At 50.9% G+C, this 16,748-nt stretch overlaps 1 protein-coding gene across 1 annotated transcript in view; it reads left to right on the plus strand.

Annotated features, from left to right (window-relative positions):
* The first annotated feature begins 7,733 nt into the window (after positions 1–7,733).
* LOC108555506 (uncharacterized) overlaps positions 7,734–16,748 on the plus strand; it is a 22,440-nt gene continuing 13,425 nt past the window's right edge. The window contains 2 exon segments of the mRNA XM_017911166.1: positions 7,734–8,147; positions 14,376–14,572. Of these exon segments, the coding sequence (XP_017766655.1) occupies positions 8,012–8,147; positions 14,376–14,572 (333 nt within the window). The 5' untranslated portion in view covers positions 7,734–8,011.

Raw genomic sequence — 16,748 nt, forward strand, 5'->3', positions numbered from 1 at the left:
AGAGAGAGAGAGAGAGAGAGAGAGAGAGATAGGTTGAGGAAAAAAGGGGACTCATTAATTCTGTTTTTTCGTGCACGATAATGGAAACTCGCTTGAACTTTCTTATTCCTTCGTTAGCCACTCTTGGCGCGGTGGAAAGGCAGCCTTATTTCGCGGTGGCCGACAAAGAAGAAACTTGTCATTCCAAGGGGGTAGTTAAACGGCGATAATTGCGGTGATTACAGGCGAATAAATCGCTGGGTTATCGGAAGTTTCATTTGGCATATTAATTTTATCGCCCATCGCGAGCGATCGGCACGTAAACGATTACTTTAATTGCCCCGCCGTGTTTCATCGTGTTTCGTCGTGTTTCCCGATAATTGTTCGATAATAAAATAATGCAAGACTATGTCAGCGGGATTGGGGCTAGAATTAAACTAGCGCGGATTTCGCGCTACGCGACAGTGTATATACCGGTAGCGCGGGTGCAGAGGGTGCCAGACGAAATTTATTCGATCTCAAAGCGAACCGTTTCACCGTGAAACGAGACTTTGTGGTCGTTAAAATAATCGGGGAACCCGTTAAAGGTACTTCGTGATTCAAATTGCATTGCAAAAAACTAGTTTGTAAACATGTAATTAAATGACCGGCCAATAGACCGTGCGAAACGTAATTTTCGCTAACGAGCACTTAAAAAAGTTTCCGTGTGGCAGGATTAGTCGAACGAGATTTTCGAAGCAGGTACGGGAAATTAGCCCGCGATGGGACAATAGGCAAATTCTTCTCTACCCTCTTCTCTGACCCTGTTTGCGTCTTCTCTGCTAACTCGCCGCTCTCTGGGCCCCGGACACGATCGGGCGAATATTATTCCCCCATCCTCGATTACGGATGTTAGGTTGATTTACGTACGTGTCGTTTAACTTTAAAAAGGTCCATTCAGGATGGATTTCATTGCTGTTAACACCGTGCTCCGCGTTTGTCATTGACGTGGACTGGTGTACGCTTTGTCAGTGAGACAGCTCGAATGTCCCCGTTGATTGCTTTCTTCGATTCCACGCTCCTCTGCTATGATCAATAACACTGTCAATAGGTGATGGACGACCGGTAGAAAATGCATTTTCACCTGAGCGAATCGTACGTTCCAGTAATCCGACCTGCGCGAATTTCGTCGGGAACCACCTTGCCCATTTCGAGCCGGTCATTTCGAATTCATTCGCGTTCGGTCTAATTTCACTGGCCCCGTGATTGTTCCCCCGGTGGCGTAGGCAAACACCGGCTTGTGGAAGAAGCTGGCACAGATGATACGGGGCGATATCGCGTCGCGCTATGACAAATAGGACGTTGCTGGAAATTTAGCCGATCATTTCAAAACGGCGAAATTAAGCGGGAAATAATTGTAATCGATGTACCGTCGTCGCGATAATACCGCGTCCGGCGCGAATAAATATTGGTCCATTAGCGTGTTTTATTGTACACCAAATAAATTCGCCGCCATGCTCCATGGAGAATTGAAAATATATCAACAATTTGCAGTAATTTACCTTCGCGGGCCGTACATAACGAATTTGATATACTTCCCTGTGTGTGCCGCGTGTTCGCGTTCCAACACAATGTAACAACGCGGCCGCCGTTACGCGTTATTTCAGCTGCGAAAAAAGTAGGGGATGAAAAGGGGTGAAAAAGAGGAGAGCCAGGGGATATTATCGAGTGGCGGTGATGGCGAAAAATTTCTCGCGGTTCAACCGCGCTTTAATGACCCGTCATTTTCCGTTCCGCGCGCTCGCGGTCTCTCTGGTTCCGCGGAATATCAGACCCGGAAACGTTTGCACACCGCGAGAATGCCAGCTCGGAAAAATCTCGATCGCCGGTGGCCCGACCAGCGTGTCCTGGCCGTGACACGGAATTCGCGCTTCCTTTTTTCTTCTTCTTTTACACCGGAGCACCGCCATCGCTGCTACCTCCTCTTCCGCTTCTCCGCGAGAAGTATTTCTTTCCGAGAGACAAAACGCTGTTCACGCTTCCATTCTAAACTTTCCTCCCCATTTAATAACCGCACAATGCGGCCCGACGCTTAACATCATCGCATAATATTCCCCGCGGTTGCGGGCTCTTTACAACTGTTTTTCGAAGCTTCATCCCGGTCATCAGTGGAAACAAAAGCTGGCTTTTCCACTCTCGCAGCGCGAGAACGTTATTAACACGTGACGGGAGCTTTACCCCGCGAAAATCAACCCCACTGCCGATCCCCGTCGAGATCCAATCGAGGAAAGTTTCAATCGGTCCTCGAGCGTGGATGTACGCGTGGCAGGTGGAAAAAAGTGAGGTGACAGGGGAAAAAGAAACTCGTACGTTACGCCGATACTCGTACGTGCACGCGTGCGAAATTATGCACATATGTAATACGAATCGATACCCGATGTATAATACGTAGCCTGGATATGAATGAATACCAAACAGGATGATACAGATTTTCAATAAACCGCTCTATTCGTTTCGTTTCGTTTCGTTTCGTTTCGTTTCGTTTCGTTGTAAGCGAACATGCACGCGCGTCGTTTGTGGATACATGGACACTGACAAAGCGTAACGCGAGGGGGTGAAACGTATTGCGTCGCCGTGGCGTTTGCCACGATACCGTTGTCCCGGCGGAATAAAGGGCAACGATTTTCATTTAAATGTCTTCGGGTCAGTCAAGTGGCCAAATAGGACGTGGCATCCGACGACGATTGACCCGATAATTGATACCGAGTCATAGGTTAAATCGATGCTCGGGATTATCGGCACTTTAATCGGCACGGCAATGGTGCAATTCCGTGTACCACCGAGAGACAGAGCGAGAGAGGAGCGCCTGTACACAGCGGAGTGAACTTAATTACCAAGTACGGATGCCAAATCCAGGCCAAACCGTTCCATCCTGTTCACGTACGTACGATACGTGTTTATGCGAAAGTGAGAGAAAGTGGGGGACACGGCGGAGGGATCTACATTATTCAACGTCCGACTCTTTCCAAGCTTCTTTACGTAATACGCTTCTCTTCTCCCGGTATTAAGTTACTCGTCATCCCTCTCTGCGCGACGACCGATCCGCTGGGGATGTACCTTTTCAATGAGCCCCGCCGAGATACGAGGAGGGGTTCACATCTGATAAACCCGATAAATTCCGTCGACAAATGTCCTCCAGGATACCAATTAGTATTCATAAAGTCGACCGCTCTTTATCCTCTGCTCGTGATCCTAAATCCTTAATCTACCATATTTCCCAAGGAGATACGCCGAGCGTCTGCGAACATCGTGACTTACCTCCCGATCCCGATAGATTCGCGAAAGACGCACGCTCGCTTCTTTCCTTCCTCTTGGTCGTTCCATCTTCGATAGACGGCAAGTCGAGCTTTCTTCCTGCTTTCGCGAGCGCGAAATCTCCCGATGGCTGGTACAGCCAGCGAATTAGAGAAGCTTCGAGCGTATTTACCGCGAATTTGATCACCCGTGGCCTCGATTTTTAAAAGAATCGCGAAAGATACGGTCGAAAGGGAGCCGGAGTCGCGTGTATCGAGAGGGGAGAGAGAGGGACGTTGAGTTATATCCGAGTTATTCACTGCCAGCCAGAAGTATGAGCGCGGACTTATTAAGGGCGGTTCATATTTTCTAGCGTGCTTATTATTCAGAACGATCCATCGTTGAGTTTTACGCGGAATTCCTCGCGAAGATGGCAGTTTAAAATACCAAAGCTTTTCACTTACCTCGAACTTTTAAATGGTCCAGCGAAAGATGCAGGAAACATTTTTCCATTTCCTTCGAGGATCACTTGTATTAAAGTAAAAACGCGTTGTAAAAGTGTCGAAAAGCGCGCGATGAAAGGAAACTTCTTGCCTGCACCGAAGACGAGACAGCCGAAAGTGTGTTTGGCCCGTGTTCGGTAATTTACATAGCCGTTGAATGCGCTCGGAAAATATTTAACAGCTAAAGTCGTATTTCACCGTGGCATAAAGTATCTATGACTTTAGAGTTCTCGCGAGTGAGATAATAGCCTGGTGGCAGTAACCATAATCGTTACAGCCGCAGACCTTAAAGCAAACTAAGACGGTACATACTCCTAAGCCAAAAGACACTGTACACGCTCGACGTACTTGCACCCTGAATAATTCACGCTTTACGCGATACCGCGAATTCGTGGTAGACAAAGAAAGACGGGGACGGAAGTAAAAATATCACGGACCATTTCGAAGCCACTCGATCTCCCGAGGATCTTCGGAACTCGATCTCCGGGCATTTTATGCCCCCTGATTTATTATTAGTTTATCCCGAAGTATGCATTTACGCCGGAACATTTACCACAATTTCGTCTCTGTCTCGAGCAGCGTCTCACACATATTCCAGGCTTATCGTTCATGCTTCCGCCGGCGGTTGTTGCCTCTTCCAGCGGCGTGAGCCGCATCATCGTTTATATCCCGTTTGCCTCAGCCTCGTTTTTCCTCATCTTTTTTATTGCTCCGACTTGCTCGCGACCTTACTCGCTCGTTAAATTTCGCGCCGTCTTCCGGGAGCTTAACGCTCGGCGTAGTAAAGATAGGAGAGGAAGAAGTGCACTCGTGGCCGGGGGAAAAGTCGCTTTTCACGGGACGTATCGCGAAGTGCTCGGCGTCTCGTGGTGGGCGTCGCTGTCGCAACGATTCGTTCGTTTCTCGAGGATCCTCTAACAAGTGATGATCTTTTAATAAATGCCGCCTGTGTCGTTATCCATCTTCAGGCGGCACCAGCCAAAGTGAAAATTTTCCTCGTCCCGTCCACTCGTCTCCTCCAGAGTGTCTGCTCCCGTTAAATCGCTTCAAAGCGATTCCCTTTCTTTCCTCCAGTTTCTCCGGGCCCGTAATTCCCACCGGTTGCCGTGCCGTCTTCCACCGTTGAAAACGAAAACGTAAGGGTACACGGATGGAACGGATGGACTTTTATACGCGGGTCCCGCGAGATAGCCGCTATCCGCGAGAGTTACGCGATACCCCGATGATCGAATCGGCGAGCAAGCAGAAGCAACAGATTCGACGAAATTAATTTGCCGGCAGAAACTCGGTGCCGCTTCGTTATCTAACGGTCGTTACACGCGTGGCCGGTTATCGAATGTTCGATTAACGCGGGGAATTAGACCGCGACTAGGTCTCGAACCGCGAGAATCACCGGGGCCATTTCCGGCGGAGTTGCGGGCACGAAGTAGTTGCGGGTCGAAGAGCAGAGAAGGACGAAGAAATAGCACCACTAAATTAAAGCGCCACTCTCTTTTCCGCTTCGTCTATTTCATTTTCCTCGTTCGGGGGTCCGCGAGATTTCCGTTGGATTTAAAGCACGAAAAATGGAGGACCGTTTACCATTAAGATTTTACGAGTACCACCGGGACTGTCGCAACGCGTCTGCCGTATCACCTACTATATCCTTTCTGCTCGAATTTCAGGAGAATGAGCAGCGGCAGCAGCAGCACCAGCACCAGCAGCAGGAGCAGCAGGGACGAGTCGACCCTTAAGGAAGCGCGTCATCCGTAATCCCTGAAGCGGTGCACAGCTCGGTCTAGGCCTTGCCCGGAATACTAACCGCGGGACAGCTGAAATTCCTCAAAGGAGCAGGTTAACCACCAAGATCTTCCACGAAGACACGTCACGCGCTGCTGCCACCGTTCCCTCGTGTGCGTGCGTGGGTGTGCGCGCGTGTGTGTGTGTACGCGTGCATGCACGTGTACACGCAGGTGGACGTTCCTCGGAAGGAAGCGGAGGAAAGCAAGGGTTGGTCGCTGCCTGAAGGCAAGCGCGGAGAGAGCGTCAACTCGGCTGGCTAAAGACACAGTCGTCTGGTAGCCACATCTTGCCACAGCATTCCACAAACTTGCACAATATCCACAAACCTGGGAGCCCGCGAAATTCTTTGGTAAATCTTCTGGTGTTTGCCTTGCGAGACGAAGGCAACGCGTGTGTAAAACGCTCGAACCGACGGCTGTGCCGAGCCGAGAAACAGGCCGCGCCGGTTGGGAGCAGCAGAGCGACGAAAATGCACCACGTTGAAAAGGGTCTCGAGTTGAAGGTGGAAACGTTGCAGAGCTCTGTTAACGCCCGCGACGAGTGACGTCGCGTTGGAACAGTTGAGACATCCGTAAATGAGGAACCGGAGAAAGTAGGCGTGACAAGGGTCCGCTTAAGGCCGAGTATTAGTCGTGTCACCTAATGATCGTCGTGTTTCGCGTCCATTCGACTTGGTAATACCTAGCGAAATTTCTATCTCGGACGACCGGTCGAATCCTCGTGCATTTCGCGTAGTTCAGCCTTCTCTCGCGGACCCTTCTCTTTCGCCGTTGACGTTTCCCGTATTTCCAATTAAAATCGAGCAGGGGAAACGTGGATTCGCCGAAGGAAGGACAGCGGTGCGCAAAAGTCTCGACAGTTGGCCCGTGCGAAGACGCGGTACCACCGATTCTCGTTATCGGTGTTGATGCAGGCGAGTAGACCTGCGGATGTTACGTTATAAGAGGATCCGAACGAGCAGCGATGGAACAGGACGGGAATCGGCAAGGAAGCTTCTGTGCTTGTGGTAATATTAATGTTAGAAATTAAGCCGACGTTGGCCGCGGCAGGTGTTCGCTAAAAGCATCGCGAAATTTCCACGCGATCTAATATACTGCCCTCGGAGGGGCAAAGAAAAATCTCGCAGTAGCAAAGTAGCGAAGTAGCGAGGTACCGAGGTAGAAGCGCGAATGTTCCTCGTGCACCGTTCTCCGTCTCTTTCGCTCTGGCCGTACCGACGGTGTCTCTGTACTGTCGGGTAAAAAGGAAGGCAGAGATTCCTTCAGAGAAGTAGCCCGTTGGCTGTGGAACAGTAGTGACGGAACGCTGAAAGCCACTCGAGAAAGAGAGAGCCGGGCAACGCTCGGTTCTATGGCCTAGAGCATCCTGTATTTCTGATAACGTACAGAACTCGGTAACGTTGCAGCATGATGGTTAGTGAATGAACCTGAATGAGAAGCCGGTAAGCAAGAAAGTCCTTTCGCCCAGAGGCACGCTATTAACCCCACTGCCAAAGGATATCGTCCACCGGCTCGCCGCAACATCTTGCGAACTCCGACAATATACACCGCAGAGCAGCCTCGAGTCCGTTGAGCGTTTCGACACGTGTATCTTCGCGGTTTGTTCTACCAACGCATCCATACGAAAAGGAACTCGGTGTATCTCGAACGTTTCGAGAGGCCGGCTATAGAGCCGTGGAACAATAGTCTGGGAAGGACGATCGAGCAACTTGCCAGGCCCCTTCGTGGCATTTGCTTCACCCGTCGTGTACGTCTGCCGGGGTCGCGATAAGCTCGAGAAACTGGGTTCTGCCTCGTTTCTATCGAGAGGAATCACTCGCGAGTACGGTTGCTCGCGTGGCCGTCAAGGAACAACCGGTCCGTGGCGTAATGTTACGAATTAACCACGATTAACGACGATTACCGTCGTGCACCGGGGTATACACACGGTACCTTAAAACGCGATTCGTTACGTGAGGCGGTCGGTAACTCGTAAGCTCGCGCAATATCTCTGCAAGACCGGGAGGATTGATCTAGCCGAGTTACTCTCACCGCAAGGAGATCTTTTAGCTGCACGGCGGAGGTCAGTTCTGCTCCCTAGGTTTCCAGGGTAACAGAAACTTTTCTCTTTCCACGGTTGCGCTAATCAATCCTGGAGAAAAGGCAACGGGAGACAGGGTAACAATTGCAACACAGTGAAACGCGATAAAAGGTTCCCTCTGTCTACTCGAAATATCGAAAACACCGAGTCGACAAGGGTGAATCGAGTTTCCGCAACGACGTTTGCGAGCTGCTAGTCCGGACGTTACCTCCGAGTTCCTTCCGTGCAAGGAACGCTTCCAATCTCTGATAAAACCCGGTGGCTCGAGATCGTGGTTCCACAGTGCTCGACCGGTTGACGTTGGATCCGGGAACGAGACGTCGGTGAATGAGGGCGGGCGACGAGGCTCTGGCAATTGGCGGCAAGCTGGGTGAAAAAGGGCGCGGCAGAAAAATATGGTACACGAGGCCACGGGTCTATGGCACGCCGCGGGATCCAGAGTATCGAGGTGGCTGATGATCATAATACACGGATACCAGGCTACCACCCTTCTACTATCCATTCTACTTAACGTGCTGGTGCGAACTGCCGGTGAGTATAGGCGCGTATATACACGTACGCCTCTCGGTTTCCTCGGCACGTTTGTTTCACTCTCCACCACAGAGGTACGCTCTCGAATGTTTGCGTTTCGCTCGATGGGACGTTTCGTCGTTTCGCCCACGGCGAATCCATTCCCTGCTATATAGCACTCGTAATCGTCGCTTTGTCGAGGCTAGGCGCGTAATACAAGGACTGTGTACGGACTACCGTTCGGGATCGAGCTTGAAATGCCTATGATCGCTTTTATAGATCTTCTCTCTCGAATCGCGCGCCATCCTGGAATCCACTTTACCCGCTCCTATCATCGTAATAATATCTTCTCCTCGACTTCGATCAGCCATAAAGAGTTTAACGCGCCATCGTTCCATGGGATTCTCGCGATACCGGGCAGCTTTAGTTTTGCCAAATTTCCACGCAATTATACCGCGATGGTCCAGCCTCGTCGATTTCGCGTGCAGCTACCACACCCTCCTCCTTCGATCGGAGACGATCTCAACGCCTTCGTTTGCAACGAGGCGAAGCGGTATGACAAGGATATCGAGCCAGACGCGAGTATCGCGAGTGAAAAACACCTCTGTAGTTAAGACCCGACGTAAACACGACAGGTCAGGCTCGTGGTTAATATTCGCGGATGTTTTCGTGTCTCGGCTACGTGTTGCTCTCGCCGCGTTCGCGCAAAGTTCGACGCGTTTGACCGTTAATATTCGTCGATGTTTTTCTGTCGGGACAAGTTGAGACGTGTCAGTAGCGTGTTATTCTTCGTCGCGTTCGGACGACGTGGCTCGACGCGTGATTGTGCGACTGTGCGACTTTGCTGTTCGATCATGGCACGTGGCGTGGGAACTGAAATCGCAAGGTAAGGGATTAAGATTAATTCGTCAAAGATGTTCGTAGTGTGGTCGGGTAACCTCGTTACCTTGCCTCTATTCGTTCCGATTCCGGCGACCTACAAGTTACTTCCAGCCGTATTGCATTTATTATTCGCCTCCGGGATGAACACGAACTTCCCGATCGACGGTGTATCGTGACGCTAGAAAGCGGGAGAACACTCGAGGAAAGTTTCGGGTCGCGTATAATTAATCGGTCTCGCTACGAATACCGTGATCATGATCGCGATCATTTTCGCGCTAATGGATAACGCGCGTAGCCCTGCCATCGTAAAAGTTGGCGTCTTTATGCGTCCCCAGGCACGCGGTGTGTACTTTATCGATCATTTACGAAGCCACTGGAAGGACACCGGGTTACGACGAAATTCACTGAGTGGCAATAGCGTTGCCCAAACAGACTGAAATTAACTATTATATAAAGTTCTTAATGTAGCCATTTAACGTGCTAATGCGACCGCTTGCTAAGTTCCGTCTACGTTGCTCGCTTTAAGAGGTTAACTCGGGGACGGTCCCGTGGCTTTAAGCTCCGAAAACCTTTAAGCCCCGTTCTTTTCGTTATTTCATTATCGTCACCGTTGTCCTTTTACACCGGGCACCGTTTAACGCCTTTATCCGACCCGTCGTTAATCGAGCAAATAGTATTCGTAAATTCCTCGGATGTCGAGTGGTCGGCCATTTTACGCTCCCGGCCATTTTACAAGGCGAGCTAGCGACTATTACTCATCCGATTGCCGACGTCGGAAAAGAAGTATCTCGCGCTGCGTGAATTACACCGTTCGATCCCTGGCGACCGGTAATGCGCAATTAAGCGGAGGGCGTCATAAATTACGACCAGATATATCTTTCGAAGGGTGTAACACATCGATCGATTATGATATTCACGAGGAACGGCAAAATAGCCGGTTGGATGTCGATTACCAGCGGACTCTTCACGCGTCGCCATTATTCCCATCGAATTACCGATTTTACTAAATTCGACTCGAAACGATGGAGTTTCGAGGACCGTTCTTTAGCGAGATCATCGCGAATATCCGGCGAGATTCCGTTTACACGTCGAAATCGTCCATATTTTCCCTCGACTTGCTTCACTTTCGCTCATCTCCGCTCCGTGATCCCTCTTTCGATGGCTCGTTTCCTCTTCCCCTCTTTTGCTCCCGTTGCGACGATTAATTTTCGCTTTTCGTTACGTTCGCGTATGACAGGATTAATGGCGGCGTGACGCGTTTTCATTATGTAAATGAACAAACGGAAGTTTGTAAATAAAGTTGCACCGTGTTGGTATAAATCGCGATTCGCGCTTTCATGTGCCAACAGATGCACGGAGTAAATATTTTCGCCGTACATTACGGGCATAGATGCTCGCCGTAACGAACTGTGCCGTACGAGTACAATATAACGTTTAAGCACGGTAATAAAGCATCGCGAGTTGTTCGTTTCGGAACGCCATGAAATCTCGCGCCGCCCAACATTCCTGCAGGGCAAGGTGTTACACACCTGTGTTTATCTTCCCCGTTGATTCCTTTTCCGCGCTCGACTTAATTAACGGCGCGGCCCCCGGATCTCGCGGATTCAAGCGTACGCTGGTAGAACGGGGACGGCAGAGGCTGGAAATCGGGGATCCGAAGCGAAAAACCGGCTCGATGTCCGCCGAATTCATGTCAGATTTTAGTCAGATTTAATCCCCGGAACCTGGCTCCGGCTTCCGACCCCCGGCTGGAATTCATTACACGGTGTTTACCATTCTCCTCTCGCGAGGACTCAGCCGCCCGCGGCCTGGTTCACCGCGATTTCCCAGTTCGTTCGTGCCGCTGCACTGCCGCGCGTAACTTAATTTAATCTATTTCTGCGTGAAGCGATACCAGCAGGGTTACTTGTTCAATTTAGCAGCACGCCGCGAGATGCATCGGTCATGCAAATTTTAGACGCGCTCGCTTAAACCCCGCTCGCGCAACTTTCGCGGAAGGTAGGGCGATTGGCGCGGAGTGCCGCGGAGTGCGACGGCTAACGAAAACGCTCCGCGCGGGGGCTTCTATTCGATAAACAAGTGCCGGGAAGTTTACGGCTTTCCCCGGGGTGCCTGCCGGTGGGCCGTGGTTAGGCTCGTTTACGAGCGTTATGCGCTTTATTGCGCCCGTAGCCGGACAAAAAGCGTCTCGGCGTAGTCCGCGTGTCTCCGCGCGGGCTATGTAAAGAACGCGGTAAAAAGGCCGCTTTCAACGCGACGCGTCTGTCGGGTGGTGAAAGGAGGGAAAAATAGAGAGAAAAAGATACGCGTGACGTCGGGACGGGGTAAACCGTGTCGCGGCAGTTCATCAGTTTACCCGCTAAATATACTTAGGCGAACGAGAGGAGGGAAGCTCGCGGCGGCTTCATATTCTATATCTATGACCATCTGCTCGTCCGGCCGGAGCACGCGTGCGAAAGCTCGTGTTGCTCGTCGCGCGGTGCAGAATTTCGCTCCGAAAAATAGTTTACGCGCGCCGGCCCGGTCTCGGTCGCGAGGGGAATGAAGCAGAAGTAACGTACGCGTGGGTAGGTGCATAGACGTTCGATATATCTCGCGGCTGTTACCCGAGCTCGTGCCTCGAGGTGGAGAACGCCAGGCTTCTGGCGTCGATCTACGTGTTTAGAACTCGCGATACTTATTATACCTGCCGTGTGCCAGACGCGTCGAGAACAGGAGCGGTTGCGAGACGTTTCGAAGGTTGCGAATCGGGAAATTTCCTCGCGACGTCGCGATTTACGCGGGCCTCGCGACAAGCCAGCGCGGGATTTCGGATAAGCGCGAGACGATCTCTGGAAAGACGGCTCGCAGCTTGTCACGAGGACGGATGAAAGCGCGTCGACGTTATTTTACGTGGCGAAGTCGTAGGTACCCGTCTCGCATCGGGAATAAATTTTCGCGAGGACTCGCGCGGGTGGTGGAAGTTAGCAACTGGGAGAGGAACGAGAGTGCAGCGGGCCGAAGTTACGGTGAAACAAACGAGCTCGACATCGCGCTGTTTTATTTCTAGGTTAGCGAGCGTCGGGGAAAAGTTGGTAGTTAAATTGCTCTGAAAGACGCTTAGCGCATGGGAATTTACGAATATTGCTGTTCCTTAAGCCCTACAAGTATCTCATTTTCCAAGTTTTCTGTAATAACGACAACTTACAGCCGATTATTCCTGTCACGGGATTACGCTTTCTTTCCTCCCCCTGCCCATACCCGCCCCGCTGGGTGTACAAGGGTTGATTTTCGCTTAACGTGCCGGTCAGGACGATTACGGGAAGCTGGTCGTCACGTCGCGCGCGAAAAATCGATTTACGTCGCGTAAAACGTAAGAGCGACGTCGGTGCTACCCTTTAAGATGTTGATTGCCTCGTTCGAGCCGACGATACGTTAATTAAATCATGTTCGCGAGGTATGAGAAGGTTAAGCGTTGCGTTTCCTTCCGCTCCAGCCGGGACCGGAGAAAGGTTTGCTTTTCGCGAAGTTCGATAAGCCGTGGGAAAAAGGGGGAAGAGAAAAGAAGCGGAAAATAGAAAGATGAAGCCGCAAACAAAATTTTCAACCGAGATCATCCGGTGGAATCTTTTACCGCGCCTCGAATTGCTTCCCCGTGCCGTCCCACGGCATACGGTTTCATAACAACGTGGCTCGTTTAAGTTCTTATTATTTTAATAGAAATTCTTGGCACGGTCTCGTTCGAAAATAATGAAACTTTTCCGGGATAGCCTTTGGAAGTTTCGCTATTTGTTTTTACCAGCCTCGCGCGATCCACTGCCGTATGTATATATCCGACGGCTCTCGGGCATCCGAACTTAGAACGAGAGTCGGACGGATGGGAAAATTCCGGCTACTAAATTTGACGTGCCATTGAATAACGGTCCCATTGAATAACAGCCCGGAGCGGGGAAAAGACGACGGAGAATCGAGTCACCCCGGTGCTCATTCGTTAAACACCCCGCCGCGGATACTCCTTATCCCGAAGTAACTTTCGTCGGGTCCCCAACTTCGGCCAAAAGTCGGATTTTTCTTCTCGTAAAGGACGGTTCACCGTCCGCGAAGCTTCGTCGCGACGAGTCTTTTTAACGTTTATCTTGCAACTTTACGGTCCTGTCTCGCGACACTGCGAGCCGGCCCCGCAGGTGGGTTGAATTAAACCCGCATATGATCGACCAGACGGAATTTAAATAGGCTCGCGTTTACGACGCTCGCGATTATTCGAGTTTTATCAAAGTTGCAATTCTCGATCCACCTTTACGCGAACGGTATAAAAATTCATCGCGAGCCGCGTTCAAGATTCATGAGCGTCTACCGGGGGGATGTTGCCTTTCGCGTACACGCGTATAAAGGGCGAGTAATCTAATTAAAATACACGCAAAAGCCCGCCGCAATCTCTAGTTTTAACTCCCCGTTTTTCCCACCTCCTCTTCCATCTTACTTTTTGTTTCTCTTTTTTCGAGGGGTACGGGGATAATATACTCGCGAAACGAACGAAAACCACGAACGACCCGGCGGCATAAGTAAGGAAGCAACGTCGCTGACAAGAGAACGTTTTTCTTTTCCAGCGGACGAAGTTTTCGAAACTTTGCTCGAGCAACAGTAAGTCCGCGGTTCCCTCGTCTACTTCCGAGAGCTAAAACTTTAAATTATCATTAAGTTGATTCGAGGATCGTATTATCCCGCGAAAGGGAAATCGACTTCCGGCGTGCTTTTTTACGCGCTGCCCCGGCGCAAACTATTAGACCATCCATCACGTCCATCGCAAAGATTACGCTTCGGATCGATCGATGCTGCTTGCAAGAGTTTTCCGTTGCTCGTCAGGGCGCGTCGTCGGCGTTTGATTTGATTCATCGTTCGATCGAGTCGCCTCGACGAGAGATAATAGCTCGCGCGTTAAAACTACGAGCCCCTGTGTATGGAGATGAATCGACGAGAGCCAACTTCGACTCGGTTGCCACGACTTTTCACGGATAATCGAATAACAAAATCGAGGCATCGTCGCGTCGTGTCGGACCAGCGATCAGAGGTGTCGCGCACCTAGCGCGTCGTTTCCGTTCGACTTCTTTCCGCCTGACATTTCCATTCCACGCCCCCGCCCCCATCCCCAGTTCGCTGTTGACAAATAAACACAATCCTTTGTTCGAACAAATCCTCCGGGACCATTCGAACGAGGCGCGCATAAATATTCCAAGGGGTCGATGGACGAGGGGTGGAAAGGGGTTAAGCAAAGTCCAGAGGGAAGCCTCTTAACGAGGATCCTCCTCGCGATACCGCGAGCTTTACGCGCGGAATGCGAGCTAACACCCTCCGCGACACGATCTTTTTGACTCGATTCCTATTTTTCAGAGTACCCGACAGCGGCCACAGCCGAGATCGTGACTGCACACGGGAATTCGTTGGAAGCGAGCATGAAACCGTTGGACATCGACTTGCCACCCACTCTGCCGATGAGCTTTGGTACCGAAAATTCCACGGTGATCTCCGCCCAATCTGGATCCACGGCGCTGCTACCCTGCGTCGTCCATAATCTGGGGGATGGAGTGGTGAGATTCGAGCCAGGGCACATTCTTCAAAAAGTTTTCGAAAAAGTATTACCTGGAGCCTGGATTTCGGCCGATTCCCGTTCCCGAGAGCGTAGCAAAGTTATTATCATATCAACGCGAGGGCCGAACGAGCAGTCTTTTGGGGAATCGAGGGTAACGGGGTTAGGGAAGTGGCCCGAATAGTCGAGGGAGGAGAGCGATACGATTTTAAAAACAGCCGAGGTTAAGAGAATCGTCTGACTGTACGGGCCGGATTTGTGCAAGAATTAAACGGTCCTCGTTTAGGGTTGCTCGCCGGACGATATTCCGGGGTGTATAGATCTCTTTAACTCTCGGCGCTGTTACGATTATGAACGAGGGAAAACGGGAACGATAACACGGGTACAGGGTGAAAGAAAGGTTTTAATTGAAATAAGGACAGTCGAGATCTCTAATTGGAAGGTTTATTCGCGGACCGCGACCGGATGAAATGGAATTAAAATCTGAAGAGTGGAGCGACACGGGATTTTTAACTTTCCAGTTGTGCCTCTGCCATCCCGATTGTATTGCAAAGCGAAAGCTTTCGTGGACCAGATAACGCGCTAATAGCTTTCAATTATATTCTATGGACCGGCGGATGTTCGTGGATATTTTATTATCCTTTCTCTGGGAATTCGTACGAAGGTATAAAATGGAGGACTGGGGCATCGTTTGATTGTCTTAATGAAATTGTCGTCGAGGGAGAAGAGAAGGAAATCTGTAGCGGGATCGAACTCGGAGAGCGGTGGAGGGAAAGGAGAGAAACGTGAAAAAAGGGAGACGGAAGCGTGGAAAAATTCTGTCCCTCTTTCGTTTAGCTCGACAAGCTCGAAAGTTGCGAAATAAAATGTTTGCGTTTCCCTTCGTTAGACGAAGTCGCTTCACCGGGTTACCCTTTGTTAGTTTCAGTTTACCTGTAAGCCGAGACCCCGGGTACGTGCAGGAATCGAAGATCAATGCTGGAACCAATCCCGTGTCCCGAACTTCGTTCCCCGTTTACGGTCGGAACGAAATTTTCCGCGGAGAAAGTCGCGGAGCGGACGAAATTTAACGGCAGCAAGAAAACGATCGCGAATTGCTTTATGGTCGTTGAGCGAGCGACAAACAGCGAAGGGAAACGAGGAACAGAAGAGAAGAGGAAAGAGAAAGGATAGGAAAGCGGAGGAGAAAGAGAACCTCGGACAAACAAAGAGGGGAACGAGCACGCTTCGCCCGAAATTAGCGTCTCGTAACGAAATTTCACAACGCGTAAGCATCGGTGGAGGAGGCAAAGAAAATGCGACGAGAGCGATCGAAAGTTTGGCATCGGGGTGTAAAGCGTCGCGTCGTCGTTTCATTAAGCCGTGTATACCCGGGACTTTATCGTCGCGCTGTTACGCGTTACGTTTCAATAGCGAAACACTTAGCGTGTCGCGCGCAATTAGCCCCGACGCTCGAGAGGCGATCGCATTGATACCGTTCGTACACGTTACGCGATACGTCTGAACGATAACGTTTCATCCGATTGCGCGATTCAAACGCGAAGTGGAGGAAAGGAATCGCTAGCCTGTTGGCCCGTTCGCCAGGGCGAATTGTTGCCGAGAAAGAAAAGGGGAGACCGACAATGCGCGCGCCATTAAGGCGTCGTTATTCCCGCTGCGCGAGAAATCAGAGGGAAAAATTTGACAGGTAGAAACCGTTTTCCCCGTCCAATCTTACGAGATGGCTGGGATTTTCACGGGTTTCCAGGCGCACCGCCCCGTCGTTCGAAAACAGTGCTTTTCCCCAGACGGATGACATGGAACGAACAAAAAGCGGAACGACGGATTTTCCCCGGTGTCGTTTTTTCGCGACATTCGCGAAGTTATTACCGCGTTATTTGTCTTCCCTCGCGCGCATGGTGGCCGCGTTACGCAATAATTGGGTGGTCGCGCACGGACGATACGGAATGGTGGATGGGTGGAGTGGAAACAGGGGACGAACCGGAGGGTGGAACGGGAAAGAGAGCGGGCTGGGAGAGGGTGAGTACCGAGGTCGAGTTAAATCGACGCAGGTGGAAATCAATAGGAAGGTCGCTGTCGGACAATTCGCACGCTACTTCTATCGTCGGTACGTGCTCGGTGTGCCCCGCTGGTATAAAATTTCATTGCGTGCTCGGGGGGAGGGAGTGAGGGAAAGA

The sequence above is a fragment of the Eufriesea mexicana genome, unplaced genomic scaffold, assembly GCF_001483705.2.
Source record: "Eufriesea mexicana isolate 0111107269 unplaced genomic scaffold, ASM148370v2 scaffold124, whole genome shotgun sequence".
In the NCBI taxonomy this organism is placed as follows: domain Eukaryota; kingdom Metazoa; phylum Arthropoda; class Insecta; order Hymenoptera; family Apidae; genus Eufriesea; species Eufriesea mexicana.